The sequence below is a fragment of the Grus americana genome, chromosome 19, assembly GCF_028858705.1.
Source record: "Grus americana isolate bGruAme1 chromosome 19, bGruAme1.mat, whole genome shotgun sequence".
NCBI lineage: Eukaryota > Metazoa > Chordata > Aves > Gruiformes > Gruidae > Grus > Grus americana.
The window spans coordinates 4,636,872-4,654,262 of NC_072870.1; the positions used below are offsets into that span (position 1 = coordinate 4,636,872).

The 17,391-nt window shown below is 40.3% G+C and overlaps 1 protein-coding gene across 6 annotated transcripts in view; it reads right to left on the reverse strand.

Moving 5' to 3' along the window:
* Positions 1-17,391, reverse strand: part of EFCAB5 (EF-hand calcium binding domain 5) — a 41,921-nt gene that overhangs the window by 14,428 nt on the left and 10,102 nt on the right. For all 6 annotated transcript variants that reach the window (XM_054847265.1, XM_054847263.1, XM_054847261.1 and 3 more), the window contains 6 exons: positions 13,733-13,889; positions 12,978-13,041; positions 11,101-11,171; positions 7,320-7,475; positions 2,444-2,543; positions 812-1,696 (listed from right to left, as the gene is read on the reverse strand). In XM_054847265.1, the coding sequence (XP_054703240.1) occupies positions 812-1,696; positions 2,444-2,543; positions 7,320-7,475; positions 11,101-11,171; positions 12,978-13,041; positions 13,733-13,879 (1,423 nt within the window). In that variant the 5' untranslated portion in view covers positions 13,880-13,889. The remainder of the gene's footprint in view (positions 1-811; positions 1,697-2,443; positions 2,544-7,319; positions 7,476-11,100; positions 11,172-12,977; positions 13,042-13,732; positions 13,890-17,391) is intronic.

Below are 17,391 nucleotides of genomic sequence, written 5' to 3' on the forward strand. Positions count from 1 at the left end.
CACTGCGTGCCCCAAACAATGCGGGATGTGCATCCGGAGACTGGCTGAATGACCGGTTAGTGCTGTGTGCTGGACATTAACCACAGAAAGCTGTAAGTACCAGTGGGCTGTACCATCAGCTTTACAGCCTTTATGTAATAAATCTGTCACTAGAGTGCTCTGGCAATGTAGACCCAGTTCTTGCAGTGTTTTACGCTGTGAGACACAAGAGTGTATTCACAGAGTGCTAGCAAGGAAGATGGTCCTTCTACTATGTTTAGGAAAGTACTTCCAATGAAACACACAGTTGCTTGATCACAAGACCTTTGTATACATTTAAGAAGTATGATATTCCTTTGGAAACACAATGAGAGATTAAAATAAAAGGTTCCTGGTATATGCTCCAATTATATATCACCCTATGGGCAATCACAGTCTAAAAATTATTAAAAGTCATTTCTATATTTAATGTGCTCAGGCTCCTGACTTGCTATACTAATATAAAACAGAACATAAAGTTTCTCCTTATTATAAAAATGCTGCTGCTTCAGAAAGTCCCTACTTGAATTAAAGTGTCTGCTCAGTGCCTTGAATACAGATCACTAGCAAAGAGATTTACCTGCCATCCTGTGAGGGGAACACACTGAAACCTTGGTGGAAAACACCATGCTGAGAAGACATCAAAGCTTATCGTCTTGTGTATTCAGAAATCACATTCAGAAATGCCTTCAATAATTTTGAAATGGATTAAAAACATGCCTACAGTTAAACCAGTCCAAATGTATGTGCTGAAAAAAATTAAAGTCTGCCAGAATAAAACAGAATGCTTTACCTTCACCCTGCTCTTGCAGAAGGTCCTCATCCTGCAGTCTTGTCTCTGAGCTTGTCTGTTGGCCAAACCGGCTGCCATGCTGCCTAGAAAAACTCTCTTTTCTTGCAGGAGTTTCTTTCACAACCTCTGCAACTGGAGCATCCTGTTTTGAAGCAATGACATCCATGTCTGCCACAGCTTTGTCTTCTGAGGTCATGGTTGTAGCTTCAGGTGTTGGTCCTGAAATTGTGTTGGTTGTCTCTGCAATGCAATTGTCCTTCTGACTAACTTGCCCTTCTGAGCCAGGTTCTCTGTCTGAGATACAATAATCTTCTTCCCTGTTTGTGTCTGTATCGTGCTCTCTACCCAGTCTAAATGCCTTTTCCTCCACCTGCTTTTCAGATCCGGGTTCTCCATCTCTACTGAGACCGTACCCAATGGAGGCTGATCCTGGGAAAGCTTCCTCCTGTCCGTCTGCACTTGCAGACTCAGTTTGCCTCTCAGTTTTGATGTCTTCCTGGAAACTGGATTTCTCACTATGTATTGTATCTCCATCCAAATCACTGTCTTCAAAACCAGCGCTTTTCACCACTGACGCAGCATCCTCTCCTTCCTTTCTCACTGCTGCATCACTTGATTCTGCTGCTTGATTTTCTTCTTCAGAAATTCCTCCAGTCTCAGCTTCACTCATGCCCATTTGTTCAAAAAGACCTTCTCTGACACTAGTTCTCATTCTATATGTGCATTGTCTATTATCACCTACAGGTTCATATGCTGAAATCTCTCCCTCAGGAATGTCTGTTTGAGACAAGACTAACTTTTCATTGAGTTCCTCACAAACTTCCTGGTCAACAGGGCCTCCCCATAAATCCGCAAGCTCAATCTCTTGCAGCTCAATTATTGGCCCTAAAATAGAAAAATTATTGGTAAGTTGATAGTTTGCATTGGTTTTATGTTCTCTAGTATTGCATAAGAAAATTGTTTAAAAAAGAAAAAAGCTTTTCCTTAGCAAATACAAACTCTCAGAAAGTACCTTCTGCAAACATGCATTTCAGAATAATGTCTTTGCCTGCAGAAAACTGCACTTGTCAGTGTAGATTACACCACATTTCTTTTGAAATAAATATGTTTCACAATTCTCCATACTAAGAAGGAATGCTGTAATTTGCCTTGCATTGGATCTTAGCAATTAATTAATGTCCAATGTCTTAAAAATACTTTACTTTCATGTAGATGATTCTCTGTGTTTTTTCTTCATCCTTCCAAGTTCCTGGAGAAATTTTAGTGTAAACATGAAATAAACTTCTAATATTGCCCAGTAAGAAAGAACAATCATTTCAGGAAAAGTAGTCTACCTTTAATCCTACTTCCAAAAAGTCCTTCAGAATTTTGTAGGAAGGAAAAGGTTTGGATGCCGAAGTATTTCTGAACATTGCATCACAGTTTGCAAAGCATGTTTGCAAATTATGGTGTATAGGTCACAGCATTCATTCATTCATTCAACAGGCTCTGTTCATGTCTGGTAACACTTATAAAATCTATATTAACACTTATAAAATCTATATCTAAACTCTTTAATAATCTATATTAGCTATGTAACCTCATGTGACCTCCTAATGCTTTAACCAGAATTGAAACATCCCATGTACTTACACTGTCTTGGGTTACAGAATCCCCTCTTCGCAATCACCGGGGTGCTGTCATAGAAGTGTACCAGCAGGGCAAGTATTTTTTGTCTGTCTAGGAGACCAATCTAGACAAAAAGATTACAATTATTGGATTTTTCCTGTGGTCCTTGGGACTTCCATCAAGACTTGCAGCATTACAAAGGCACCATTAGCTAAGAATGACCTGTGACTGAAAAATATCCATTACCAGAAGATCAGTACAAATTTCCAAGAAGTGGATTTATTTCACATGGACAAAAATTTCTTCTCTGGGCTTAGCTGGAACTCCTCATACATATTCCTTTGCAGGCACATTCTCTTGCATATTCTCGACAAATTACAGCTGGATGATCGTAACCACTTCTGCCAAAGGAGTTCTTCATGTAAAGATCAAAGCTTCAACATTTCACACTTTCGAGACAGATATTGATTGCCTGACAGTACTATGGAAGAATTTTCACATATTATGGGCTGTGCTGTATTATGTTAGTGACTGCACATTGTTGCTTGGTTTTGTGCCCCATCATTTTCTTTGAAGCATTATGTATTAGCAACTGCCTGGGAAAATAATTAGTCTGAAAATCTGAGCTATTATGACAACCCCCCTGATTTCCTTTAAAAATTCAAACACATTTGACCGCAGAGGTGAGAGAGGTATCAGTAGTTCCAGTGCAGAGGAACATGCAGAATGTATTAAGTCCTTGTTACTCAGGGTGAGTATATGCAGACAATAAAACCAGGAAAAGACAACAAAATGGGTCATTTCCAATGAGGAAATGGTGAGTTTAAAAAGTAAAGCAAATCTAAACAATTGCAAGTTCTCCGTGTTATGATGAATTCCTGTTGTCATTATTTCAGTCCTGCCACCCTTGTAATCTCCCTCCCATTAGTGAAATACAGTAGTTAATTAGAGAACAGATTTATTTAAGTTCATTATTTGTAGCAAGTAGCTTTCCAACTGAATTATTGGTTTCCTTTTCACATTTTGCTCTTAGATTAAAAACTGCAAAACGTAAAATCCACCAAGCTTTTAATTCCTTGTGAACTTTTTCTGCCCTTAGGCTGAAGAAATAAAGGAAGAGGTTTGCTCCTCTTTTCTGGAAATGAGCTCAAGATGACTGTGTTGTTTGTAATCTAAAACCATAATTAATAGCATCAATGTGAGGAACAGAGGATTTGACAACAACTGAGAGAAACCCATCACCTACCAAGGAAGCTAATACTGAAAACTAAGTGATTACATCACATTTTCTGTTACTGCAACACCTTTCCTCTACAGGGGATTGAAAGCTTTTTGCAAATTCAGAGGAACGGTTCAGAACTGAAATACAAGCAGCTGTCCAATCTGGTTTTAGTGTTTCAGACCCCTGTAACTTAATTCCTGCTGGTAAAAAAATGCTGGAAACTACAGCTGAATTTCAGCCATATGTGGGTTTGGAACAACAAATGTCATCCCATCATTCTGTCCCTAAACTTACAAGATATAGGCCCTGGTTCCCAGTATCTTCATCTTCCTGACATCGATATACAAATATCTTGCACACTCACGTGCAAAGATTTCTTTATGCTGTTTGTTTTTCAGTTGAATGTATCAAGTCAGATTCTGCATCCATTTAGTAGATATACAAACATAGAACATGTTTCTGAAGATGTTACCAGGTCACTGCATAATATTTGGATTCTCTGTTCAGTATTTCCATTACATGCACTTAATTTTCCCTTTAAATTGCCTCAGCTGTTACTTGTCACAATCATCTGCTGGTTGCCTTGAAGTTGGCAGCTCTAATGCAAAGCTTTGTTGTATTAAAAAGGTAAATCAATGGATGAAGTATTATTAAAAAGAAAATAAAAATGTTGGTTTGGGATTTAGATACTTTTTTGTCATGTTAAAATAATATACTTGGAGGATTTAGATAACTCAGATTCTAGAAGAAGTTTTTTGTGGTTTAGATTAAGTAATTTTTTTTTTATATTGTTAAAAATAGTAAGTTCCTTTTAAGAAATTACTGAATATGAATTAGGGGTATATTTTCCACCTTTTTAACTTTTACAATTTATTCAGATTTGCCATTCTACCAGAGGTCTCTGTTATTTCAGGACACTTTTCCTTACAACTTACCTTGGGAGGAACATGTCACAGTAAAGCTATCTACATAAGAGAGAAGCGTTGCACCAGGAAAACCATTTCCAAGGTCCTATACCCAGTTACGTTATCTTTCTGGGTTCCTAAATTTCCTAGAAAAGTCACGTTTCTTTGTACTTCATGTGTGACTGGGGAGGCTGGTGGAAGATTCCTGCCCATCAGCCCTTCGTACTAAGTCTTGTTGGCAGGACAGGTACAGCATCCTCTATAAATAACAGCAGGCCATCTGTGTTTGTACAACTGCCCAAAACTTGTCTCTGCTTTTAACTAGTGCCAGCTTTAGTGACTGAAGAGTTGAAACATGTTGACCCTATTTTCTTGTCACCTAGATATTGGCAGGTGACGATTCTCAGTTGTTTTCAGCAACGTTCTGTGATCTGTGAGTAATTCCTTGAGCAACACAGACTAAACCAGACTTGCCACTCAATCAGTGATAGGTCAGTGTTTAACCGCTTGATTGTTTTTCTGGAAATGTGATGTGTGTATCTCAAACACCGCAATATGCTTGTCAGTGAGCAAGATGGGAAGAACAGACACTCAGAAAAGGTCATGAGAAAGCAGACTTTGTTGTTGCTCTACCGCAAGAAAGGTAATCAGAAGTGTCTCAAATGTCATTAGTTTGAAAACTGATTTCTGACTAAATTCAGTTACCTTTAAAGATCCTAGGCTTAAAACGTCCCTGAAAATTAATGCAGATTCTGTTATAATGTATAAAAGAAACTATAGTTGATACATGTGAGCACAGAGAGACAATAAGTGTAAAATTCACAGAGCTATTGCCTTTTGGGGCAATAGAGCAGCAATTCAACAGCGTTCTGGTAGCGTCTTGGAAAGTTTCTGCTTCCCTGTATAGTCCAGGCTGTTCTGGCTGAGCTGCCATCCTTCTGGATGCATGCATTTGAAATGATAATAATGATCATGTGGATACCTTCTAATTTGACTGTAATTTAAACACTGCTTTCTCAGCTCCCCAGCCCTAATTGCAACTCACTGAGGCAGCCAGCCACACTCACCATGCAGACTGGAATTACTGCCTGCTACCAAACGAATGTAAATTAGGAACTGAAACAACTGCTTTGCTGTGTTTTGCAGACTGAGTACTACAGGTAATGGATCACATTCAAGTGGCAGAAGTCCTTGGGTTAGTTTGCATCTTTTATCTCCTCTGTGGGTACAGCACGGCAGGACTTATTAGAGCTATACAAAAGAAACCAGGTCAGGTTTAAAAGAACTGCATGGTCCACGCTGCAGTTTAGAGAATTCCATTTGCAGAGCAAGGCTACCTCAGTGGCTCGAAACAGCAACCATGTTTGTGCTCTGATCATTTTTTTCTGGGCAGTGATGGTGTCTGTGCTGATAGCTGCTCACTCTTGTTATGTTGTGCTAGCATTTTTGGCTCTTTGCCTCTGAGATTCCACTGGGATTAGTAGCATGGAGATGGTGATTACTGCCACAGAAATAATAGGAAGAAAGTCACATTAAAACATGAAGGGGAAAGAAGGGATCCTTTCAAAATGCATGGCAAAGATAGGACTTGGCTTTATATATTGCTCTACCCAGGAGGATCCATCATAGTGCTTCTTGACAGAGCAATAGGAAAATGAAATGTCTTCTAACTGAGAAGTAGACACATTTCTTTCTTCATGCCTGAAACAGCAGCTTGCCTGCTATTCTCTAAAACACACCATTGGTGTTGAAACGTGCTCTGTAATTCCATTCTCTTAGAGGTAATGACATTATTAGCATGACATTGTAGAGCACAGTTCATTCTGGGTAGGCATGCTGTAAACATCGCTAGAGGAGTGCTGGGTGGAATATGTAATTTATGTAGGGGAGAAAACTGTAAGATTATGGCAACCATTTGCTGTGTAGTAGCCAGCAAGTGGCTAACTGAGGCTACTCATAACAAGCACCATACTTTTTGAATGAAGCCCAAGTTTTCAGCAACATTTTATGCCATTGATTATTCAGCTCCTACTATTTACAGGTTTTCTAATAAGTCTAGCTTTTTTTTTCTTTAAATGGGGATGCAGGTGTATCCAGAGGATGATAGATAGAGTTTAGAGCTGCTGAAAACCAAATTACGGCTTTTGAGTTCCATTTCCAGCTCTGTAACTGACTCATTGTATTTTAATTTCCTGTCTATAAACTGTGGCTGAAGTTCACAGTACTTTTCTCAGTGAGGTTGTAAAGATAGATTATTTTGCATTTTAAATTTAATCTATTATGAGATTTATTGATAGAAGCCCTAAAGGCGTATAAATTAATGCAACATAATTAACGCAATATATGTTACTATTGTAGTAATGTGCACATTTGTTAAGGTCAGTCTATATCAGGTTATCTTTTCTGAAGTACGGCTGAATAGACGAATTAGCACCTAAACATTCTGAACGTGCTGTGGGAACAGGTAATGACCAGAAGTAGTAAAGTTCATGGTTAATTTCTTCTCCCGAATCATCAAACTTCAGCCCCGAGTCATCACATTAGGTCATTGAGTTTCTAATTAGCCATCGGCTTATAGGGTATTGGCTATTTCTGTGTCTAAGAACTATGAATTTGAAGACATTGCAGCAGCTATTGTCCTCTAAAATAATGCTGAGTAAGCACAAAGAGAGTATCTGGAGTCATGAAGACTAAAAAGAAGGCAGTGACCCAGAGAAATACCAAACTGGAAGCATCACCATATTGAAATTAGGTTGAGAGCTGCTTTGCTTACCTTTGCATAATCACAATCTAGGAAGAGATCAGTAAACATCTGCCTCCACATATCATGTCTTACTGCTTCCTGGAAGTCATCAGCGCACTGACAGAGATGCTTCAGGACTTTTTGGAACATGTCATTTGAAAAATGTTCTGTGTAGGAATGGACATACTATGGAGAGAAAGCAGCAGTGTAAATGGTTAGCTTTCTTCAAGTATTTTCACCTTTATGTGAACTTTAAAAAATCTATTGCATGCAGTGAAATACATGTGAACTTGTAGTTTCATCTGCTAACATAATGCAAACTTGGTGCATGGATGCTACACTGCCTACTTTGTTCTTTCTTTCAGAAGCAGCGATATTCTCCAAGCAGACCTGGGACCCTGCTGCGCTGGGCACTGCACAAACGCCTATTGAACAGTTCCTTTCTTGGCCCAGAGGTCACTTGTCATGCTCAGTGGTTCAAGGATGCAGGATCAGAACCCCTCCTATGAAATGGCCTTGCTTAAGCTAGGTTATCTCAGGGAGGATATAAGTTCTCCATGGTTTTCTGCAGCATTTAGTATTCCTGACTTTACTCCCAAGGAGGCATTTGGAGCCATTAGTTTTTGCAGAGCTGACAGTCACTCAACTCTCTAATGCCACAAAATGACCATTGCCCACAATTTCAATGTTTAGAGAACCAGTCTGGATGCAATAAAAAAAGGAAAGAACCTTTTGAAAATGAGCCTGCTGTCACCTAAGTCCTCTGACACTGGGAATACTACTGACTCAAGATTTATTTTAAGTTCTAGCCTTGGAGACACTTTAACACTTTGGATTTATAGCCATGTGGTTTTTATGAGCAAAAGCAATATGGTTCTAAAAATGTGGTGTGCATGACATAAATAATAATGGCCATCAGAACAAACCACAATCCCAAAGCCTGTGCTGAATTACTACAGCAGGTTTCTGGAGCCAGCCACAGTAACATACAGCCCATACAGGTAAAAGGAGGAATTTGCAAAACACAGTGTTTCCCGTTATCCCATTTTTAGAGTATGGATACCTGACATTAAGTGCTAGAACATCTTGGACTTGTTGAAATGCCGCACAGACATTAAGGAACTGAAATATTAGGCTATTATTATTCATGTCTATATTGCATAATTTCCAAGCATACAGGACAAGTGGAGAAGAGAGGAGGAGCAGAAAAGCAGCAGTCAATGGCCTGAGGGGTGGCTGGTGGGAAAGAAGAACTCCAAACGCTGTGTGTGGCTTTTCTGCATTTCAGCATAAAAAGAGAGGACGTAGGTGGGTTGGAGTGATGGTGGCAGATCTAGGGCTATGTGTATCTACTAGCTTTTCAGAGCTATTACAACCCGGAGTCCTGTGACAGATGAACCTTAAAGATGGCAGCAGTTGGGAGGAGGCAGGTTGGACAAGCAGCTTGTTATTTTGTATGTCATCTTGATGACACATCCAAAGACTTGTGTATTAATACTGCTGTCTAACAGCTCCACAGAAAAATTTTTAGAAGCGTATGTTCAGCTATGTGGGCAGGAGGAACTATCGTAGAGTCATAAGCTTTTCTTAGCTGATGTGTGTAAAGCAGTCTACTGTGTAAAGTACTGTACACATAATAAGCATACATTTATTTATTATTAACCAAGAGATTTTGACACCCATCAGAAGAAAGCTGGCACACCTCCGTCTTGCTATCCAGTGTGAGACCTCGCTGTGGTTTGTGAACACATTATCATCAATAACGATGGATCTTTGCTTTTTATTCCTGCTGATCTCAACAGAAATCGAGTAAGCAACATGCAATCATGAAAAATAAACCTTTAAAGCCTGATTCTGACCCTATAAAGGCAATGTGAGTATTTCCCTTGATGTCAATAGCTTTGTGTCAGACTGCTGGGGGTTCTGCATGTTAGAGTACAAAGCCTGTGAAATAAACTATTAAGGACTGGTCTCTGGGATTTAAATGCTTTTAATATAAACGACCCCGTGAGCTTGTCACGAAGGATGTAAAAATTCAACATCCACTGTTTTGCATGTCCGAAAAAAAACCCCCAAACCCAACAACAACAATGTGTGAGGTCTCTCTACTGATTTTTTAACAGCCTTTAAGTAACCCAAAGCTGCACTGAATTCAAGGAGGGAAAAAAAAAAAGAAAAAGCACCATTTAATTTTAAGGTCCATTAAAAAGCAATGCTTTCCACATGTGAAGGGGCCTAGACCAGCGTGGAGAAAGATCATCTCTCCTTCTGGTTTTGGTGGATGATGCAAACTGATGAACAAAGGTAAATTGTAGCTGAGGATTAGAAACAGCCCTGTCCTGAAAGCAAGGCCTGTGATTATGGAACAGTTCCCAAGGGAAGTGATGAAAGCCTCATCATTTGATTCAATTAAAACCGGACTGGAAAAAGCATCAGAAAATATGACAACAATGTTGTGCTGGCTGGGAAATCAGACAGCTTGACAGTCTGTATCTTTTGTATTTCTGATCTCTGTTGTCATATCTTTAATTGAATTAAAATAAAGAGTACACAAAATATATTTTAAAACATTTTTCTAATGCTAATGGAGCATGAATTCATTCAGTGCTTATACATGTACCATAGGGGTTATGGATTCATGCTTCATTTCAGTGACAAAAGCAATTCTCTGGGCTCCCATTATCTGCAATAGTCTTCTTAATTAAATGCAGTTATTCTGAGGTTAAATTTAAAAATACCTCATTTCATGCTTAAAAAAGCCTTCAACAAGTTATCATAAAAATGCATCTCTTTGCAAAATACCGAACATGTGAGTCTCCTGAGAGCCAAGAAGGCACAAAAATCACACATGGTTGCTTGAAATTAGTCTCTGCACAGCTGCTTTATACTCTGGTTTTCATTATTGTAACAGCACCCACTAGCACTGCTGCAATTGAGGGTCTGTCATTATTTCTATTCTAAACATCCCTTTTCACAGGTTTAATTACCCAGCCATAACATTTAGCTCTGTCATAGGTAGAAATGGCTGGCAAATCCCATAACATTTAGCTCTGTCATAGGTAGAAATGGCTGGCAAATCTTGGCCCGGAGAGTTTTTCAGTAAATATAGTTTGAATTGATTTGGTTGTTTTCAAATTGATGAAGAGTAGAGTAATGGGGTGAAACTTCCAACTACATTTATTGGTTTTGGTGAGTTAAAAACCCACTTCTGATGTTTCTCAATGACAGCTTTTGATTTTAAAACTGTGTATTTTTCAGCCTGGTTATGCTTCTCACGCATTTATGACACTCATTGCAGTTTCATTATGGTTCAGGGCAGTAATAGGTCAGGACAAAAATGGGAAGAGCTTCTCATCCCAGTTCATCACTTGTTAGTTTAATAGAACTCAATCAGAAATAACAACACTTTGGGGACAGTACTAATTACCTCAGGTTATATTGGGACACTGAACCTCCCTTGAGCAACCAATACAAAATCTGAATTCACAAGTGATTCAGGGCTTTGGCATTCTGGAATGGGACTGAGAGGGATGGCCTGACACCCTCTGCTTCGAAGAGCAACTTAGAAAAGGGCACAGGCTGCAGCTCTGAGAAAAGCAAAATACTTCCCTCTTGCTGGCCAGAATGAAAGCGTTGTGACAGCACAGGATGGGTGCAGAGATGGAACACGAAATGTCCTGATACAACCAGTTACCTGGGATGCTGGAGAAGTGAAGCCCTTCACTTACTCATCTAGCTGTCCCCAGGGAGATGCTACCACTTTGTGATAAACATCATATTCTGAATCAGGTGCTCTTATTTCATTTCTCACCTCTGTGAATTCATCTATGTTTACTTTTTTTTCCAATGTGTCTACGATTTCCAGCTTCCTGTCATAGATGCCTAGTAAAAAATGAAGGGATATTGGTTTAGAAAGCAAACAGTTGCAGTTTTGCGTATTGTACACATTTTTTTTGCACACTGTTACATTACATTAACTTTCTTCTCATGTTGGATTACATTTATTTGAGGTTATCCTACACAATAGCTGAAGCATCTGACCGTATAGAGGCTATCTAAATTTCATTCTTACATATTTCTCTTGTTGAGAATCTGCACTTATTTATTCAGAACTGTATGGTCATATTTATTCTTGACATATGGTGCAAATTGCAATGATCTTAACAGTACTTACAACTAATTATTGAGGGAAGAAATTATTTTTTATTTAACAGATGAAACAGCCTTAAAATTCTGGGGACATGGGTTCTGCTTTGCAAGAGTGGAATCTGAAAGTCAGCAATTTTCCCAAGAAGCTCTGTGGGAATATTTTTACTGATTATGATATTCAAAACTATCTTTTGGTCAGCTTCTGGGCTGCTATAATGGAACTGAGAAGGTTTGTCAAATGGCCACACAGATTTCTGAATGCAGTCTTTGAGCACAGACATACTATTTCTGTTGGGATTATTTTTCTCTTCTTCTACAATATATCAGGAATAAAGAGAAAATTAATCGCAGAATGCATTTATCTCTTGTTGCTTAAGACATTCCTAAACTGTACATTATTAAACTATAAAACAAAGCTTAATGTTCCATTAATGCTTATTGGATGCTATTAAATGAAATAGATTAAGAAATGGAGGTGCACTGTTAGTGAAATTTGACATAAAGCACTTCCAGCATCTGCAGAGCGAGCATCTGGACAGACACTCCCTTCTCAATCTCCCATCCCAGTATGCGCCCACACTGGAGAACCACAGCCACCACAGCAGGAGCACGAGGGCTGCGTTTGGCATTTGCACAACGTACTACCAATATAGGATGGTTACTCAGAGGAACAATTCTGTAATATAGAAAGGGCTGAGCAAGGGCAAGCTCTAGACAGAGGTGACTCCAGCAGCAAGCAGGAATGCACTCCGGAGGGTCCCTGCTTATCATCCCATCTTCCAGCAAAGGCAGATTTGTTATTATCGATGATCATTACAGGCTATCGATGTAAAGGGCTGGCAGCAGGCTGTATGTTGCCACTTCAATGTTCCTGGGTCTATCTATTCAATCATTATTCGGGGAGGTCAAGTGTAAGCTATGTAGAGCGGACGGGAATTACGGAAATCCTTTCTGTGCCGAGTGCCACTGCGCAGTGTGTCACTGGCATGCCTGGGACTGGCAAAGGGAACACAAAGATGTGTGCTTTGGTGGAGCGTTAGGTAAGCCGCAGCATTTTCCCTGAAACCATAAAAGGTAACAACACTGTCAGGCTTTCATTTTTTTCAATCCTACCTTTCCTCCACACCTCCCAGTGTGCCAAGCTGTCCATGGGACTTCCAGGACCTCCCATGAGAAAAGGAACATGGTGGGATAGAGTAGATGAGGGAGGTTGTTACAGTGATTCTTAAAAATCATGACAAGCACATGGCAATGTCTGGCTAATGCAGGATGTAAGTGGAAAGAGCCTGCATCTCATCTTTCTACATCTCGGAAAGATTTTTTTAAGCTTCTTTCCATACTTTTCAGGATCATATTAATGAACCACATGGTGGTTCAGTCTCTTTCCAATCTGTCTGAAGATTTGTGGTTAGTATCCTAGCTGATGTAACTACCCTTAGAGATTCTTTCTCTATTATCAAATCCATTCACTGTTTGCTCACAGTTTGCATCAGAATTCAGACCACATATAAAACTAAAGGAGACACATCACAAATTTACCTTTTCTCACCTCTGTGGGTGAAGAAGCAATGACATCTGGAAAAGACCTCAAGGCACTCTGAACCTACAAATCAAGGTAATGGTCAAAGGCCTGTTTCATGCAGACAACAGTAGGCAATTACGAAAATAAATCATCTGGAATAATTAGTCTTACAGGCCAGCAATGCTTCTTACCACACATAGGTGGGCCCTGTTAAATGTAGACCTTGTCTATGTTGTGCTGTGTGTAACCACAGGACAATTTCCTAGGGGCCTTGTGTGACTTGTAAGAAAGATGCTTGTACCATGAGATGTATTACAATTACTGCAAATCTCATCTTTTATGAGCTGCAGTATCAATTTGTGTGAGACACAGGGGCAGAAAGAAGAGTTAACGGAGGCCACAGGAGAGCAAGAGTGGCTGCCCCGGACCTTTTTAAGGGGATTCTGAGGGATAACCAGCTGCAGAGAAGGACATCCAGTGATGAGGTATGTATCCAACAACGTCAGGAGTGTCTGAGCACCTTACGGGGCACTTAGCTTCCCAGGACCTCTATGGAGAATGCATCGCAATCCTTCCGTGTGCTCGTGGGGAATCAGGGTGAGGCTACGTGGTAGACAGCGACCTGCACCCTGGCCCCGAAGGATGTCAGAGCCATTACCCATCCTTGTGCCACATGCTGCTGTGCCAGGGCAGACGGCACTGTCACAAAATTCCTTTTCCTCCTGTCTGGAACAATCATAGCAGTGTGTTAGCAAGGATCATCCTTAGTTACCAGTGCAACCGGTATTCTGCCACTGACATCCACTGTCCACTCTTTGAACTGAATTGCCAGCGCCTCCTTTCTCATCTCTTTCACCCGAGACTTCATATTGTCCACCTGCTCCCTCTCCTCACGCTTGTTCTTTGCCTCAGACCTCATCCTCGCCAGCCTGTAGGACATGGGAATATGGTTTAGAAAGATACTATTGTAAACATATTTAAGATAGATTAAGCCTACCCTGAAAAACAAAAGGAAAGGAATCCTTGTCCTAGTACAAGCAGATTTTTTTCCAAAGAAATATGTGATGCTTGGGGCACAAAATTACCAGTGTGACTATTGGACTAGATATTAATAATCTGTGTTTTCAGAGGGCAGCTCCATGGAGGTGAGAGTATTTATATGCTGACATTTATCATCTCCCGAAATCTAGTATAACTATGAATCTGAAGAAATAACCTCTGAGTGGCAGATACGTGCATGTGGAGAGAGCCTCCTGTAGAGTATACAGAGGACATTTAAGGGAAAATCATCTGTACAGCTCTCCTACTTTGAGTAGTTTCAGCAGTGATAAATTTTACCTTCACATTTATAATGGCATTAATAATTTATTGTGTAAATGTCCTTCAATTTTCTTTCAATTTTAGCAGGAACACAGGTGACTAATTTTGCTACACCTTATTTACCAACAAAATTGCCTCAGTATGCATTTATCTCAAAGCCTAAGTACCATTTCACAGGAGCACTTCATTGGCAAAGAACAATGTTCAGTGAAATTTCTTAAGCGGTCTCACACAATAAAGTCCTTACTGCCTTAGGACAGGGATAATATGCCAACCTCTCCGTCATTTTGAACACACAGAGTTTACAAGCTTGAACTAAAAGTATCTCCCTTTCCTTTTCCTTCCGTTTTCTTTGCTTCTCCAATCAGCCAGCCATGTTTTTCCCAATCCTCCATTTTGCACAACAAAAGAACTAAATAAAATTGATCCTGTAGAACTCATCTGCTTTGGTTTTGACTTTGTTCATTTATGAAATGGGGGAAAAAAAAAAAAGCCTTTCGGAAGTTCAAAACGCTTAAAGCCAAAGGCTCAGTTCACATGGGGAGAACAGTTCCCGCTCCCGGAGGCTGCTGGAATCTCTCTGCGTTGGGACAGCTGCCCTGCTCACCTCTGCGGCTCTCACTTAACCCTCTATAGCTACTCAGAGGAAGGGGAACCACCCCTCTTCCATACCTGAGAACACACTAGTCCAGAAACTACATTTTAACTAAAAATTTCTGCTCCCTTCTTTCCCCCGCGTTTCACATATTGTGAAGATGGGCTGATCCTGTCCCTGCTCTCTTCCGTTCCTATGGGGTTATCCTAGAAATTATAAAACAATATTTTCTTTAATGAATAGAAAGGCCCATTTAACATCTTACAGCGATACACTTGGATCACAGTCACAGTTTTATCAGTAGGTACTTGTTCTTCATGACCACTTATCACAGAGGTTTCTTAATGAATAACTGGGTTCCTTAATCAGTCGTGGGCATTGCACAAGTGCCTGCTGAGGCAGTTCAGCCTCAGGCACTTTGGTAGCAAGGGAAGGGTAAAATAATTTCTTCTCTTCTGACTCCTTCACAGACACAGCAAAGAGGAGATATGGAGCACATACCAAGCTAAATGGACTAACAGATTTTTCTCCAATATATGCTACAGACAGAAAGAGAAATCCAGACCATTTCTAGCTGCAGCTCCTCCTCAGGAGCGGTCTGCAAGCTGAAAGCAGAGCTAGGGCCATGTATGAGTTGCCAAGGTGCTCTGGTGATTAATTCGGGCAGTGCTCTGCACAAGTTACATTGCGTGCTGCACCTGCACTCTGCTGCAGTTTTGCATTTATTTCTAGGGTCCTAATCCACCAGGCAGCTGCATCCTCTGCCTGGTGTCCCTGCTGTGGGACACAACGTTCCCCCTCTAGACAATAACGGCAAAACAGGCTGTAACAGTGCTGCGCACTCATTTCAAAGTGGGCTCATTTCAGTATTAGACATTTCCAGAAAAGATGAGATGGCAGGAAGGGTGACTTCTTCCTGCAGAATGAAACATGTTTCTTCAGGAAGACAGCCGCCTAACTCCCACACAAGGATGGGTGACTCAGACTGAAGGACTACATCCCTGGACAAATAAAAGTCTCTGTTTCAGGTATCAATCTGTTTGGATAAGGAATTTCTCCCATCTGTTCTCCTGCATGCCTTGACTCCCAGCCAGGTGGCACTTAAGGAGAGACCGGAGGAAGCCTGAGTGAGCTCACTGGGGACTGGTAAGCTTTAGAGAAGAATCCGTGGTGAAATCCTGCCTTTCCTGAAGGGAATGTCGAGCCTCCTGGGAGCTTCATTGGGGCCAGAATTTCACTCCTCATCTTTCTGGCACTTATGTGAGAGATTTTGAGCACAGACTGGCATTTCTCTTGTAACATTTTTTTCCTGCTTAGAAAGCCAGTGACTCACATTAGGAGTCTCAGCGCTCCATGGTGTCAGTAAAATCCTCTGTGCTGCTGAGGTTTAAGAATCCTATGCAAATCCCACAATACAGCCATCACAAATATGTAAATCCTGAGCTGCTGAGAATGCAAATCCCATGATACTACTACCAGTGGATATGCAAAACACGCTACAGATATGGCTATGTAAACCCCTGTGGCAGTGCTGTCTCCGGAGAGATTGATTTCTGCAAGTCTTGATAGTCACTTCCTTTGCATCAGCTCTGATAGCTACAAATTGAGAACCTGTCTCCAAATGTAAACATGGACTTAACAGACAAGACCAAGATAAAACTTCACTGGTAGCCAATATTTTGCATTCCACAGGACAATCTGACCTCTTCAGAAATAAGCTCTGTTTCACAATGAAAGCTAAGAGTATTTTAGCGGGGGGGGGGGGGGGGGGATATAAAATAAAACAAACAAAAAACCCCCAAACCCCAGGAAATTTGATGTATTTTAATTCAATTTCTTTTGCAAAATAAAAATGAGATATGGTCCTGAACTTCCTGCATCCAGGTTTCCCGCTGTGAAGCAATATGAATGGTGAAACAGTTCTCAAAGCAAAGGTGTGGCACGGCTGGAATCCTAAACACCCCCCACAACAGTCTGTGCTTGAGTGAAAGCTCACTGAAAAAGATGATGTTTCACCAAATCATTTGTTTCAGTGGACCAGCATTTAAAAAATAAAAACTAGAATAAAGTCTTTTACCAACTCTGGTTGTACTACTGTGTGTCTGCTTATGAAGAAAAGCCAAGAATCTGAGCTCTTACACACTGACCATGATCAGTCAGTTATAATTATTTTTATCTGTGGGGAAAAAGGAGACAAGTGACCGCATGAAACTCACTTATCACACTGCTTTAGTTGTATTCACACAAGGCATGTTCCTATGCACTGTAACAGCATGTGGACTGGAAATGTAGAGACAGAAACTCAGAGTGGTAGAGAGAGATTTAACATATTCTTTTATTCATTATAATACTGGGAATTTCAATTATCTTAATTTGGAGTTTATGCATAAGACATGTCAACATTTTACTTCCCTAATTCCTGACACTGAAATCCTGAAACCAATTTTCAAGCTGTATGTACTATTTATGCAAATAGAAGAGACAGCCATTCAAATAGAAGTCATTATTCTACAAAC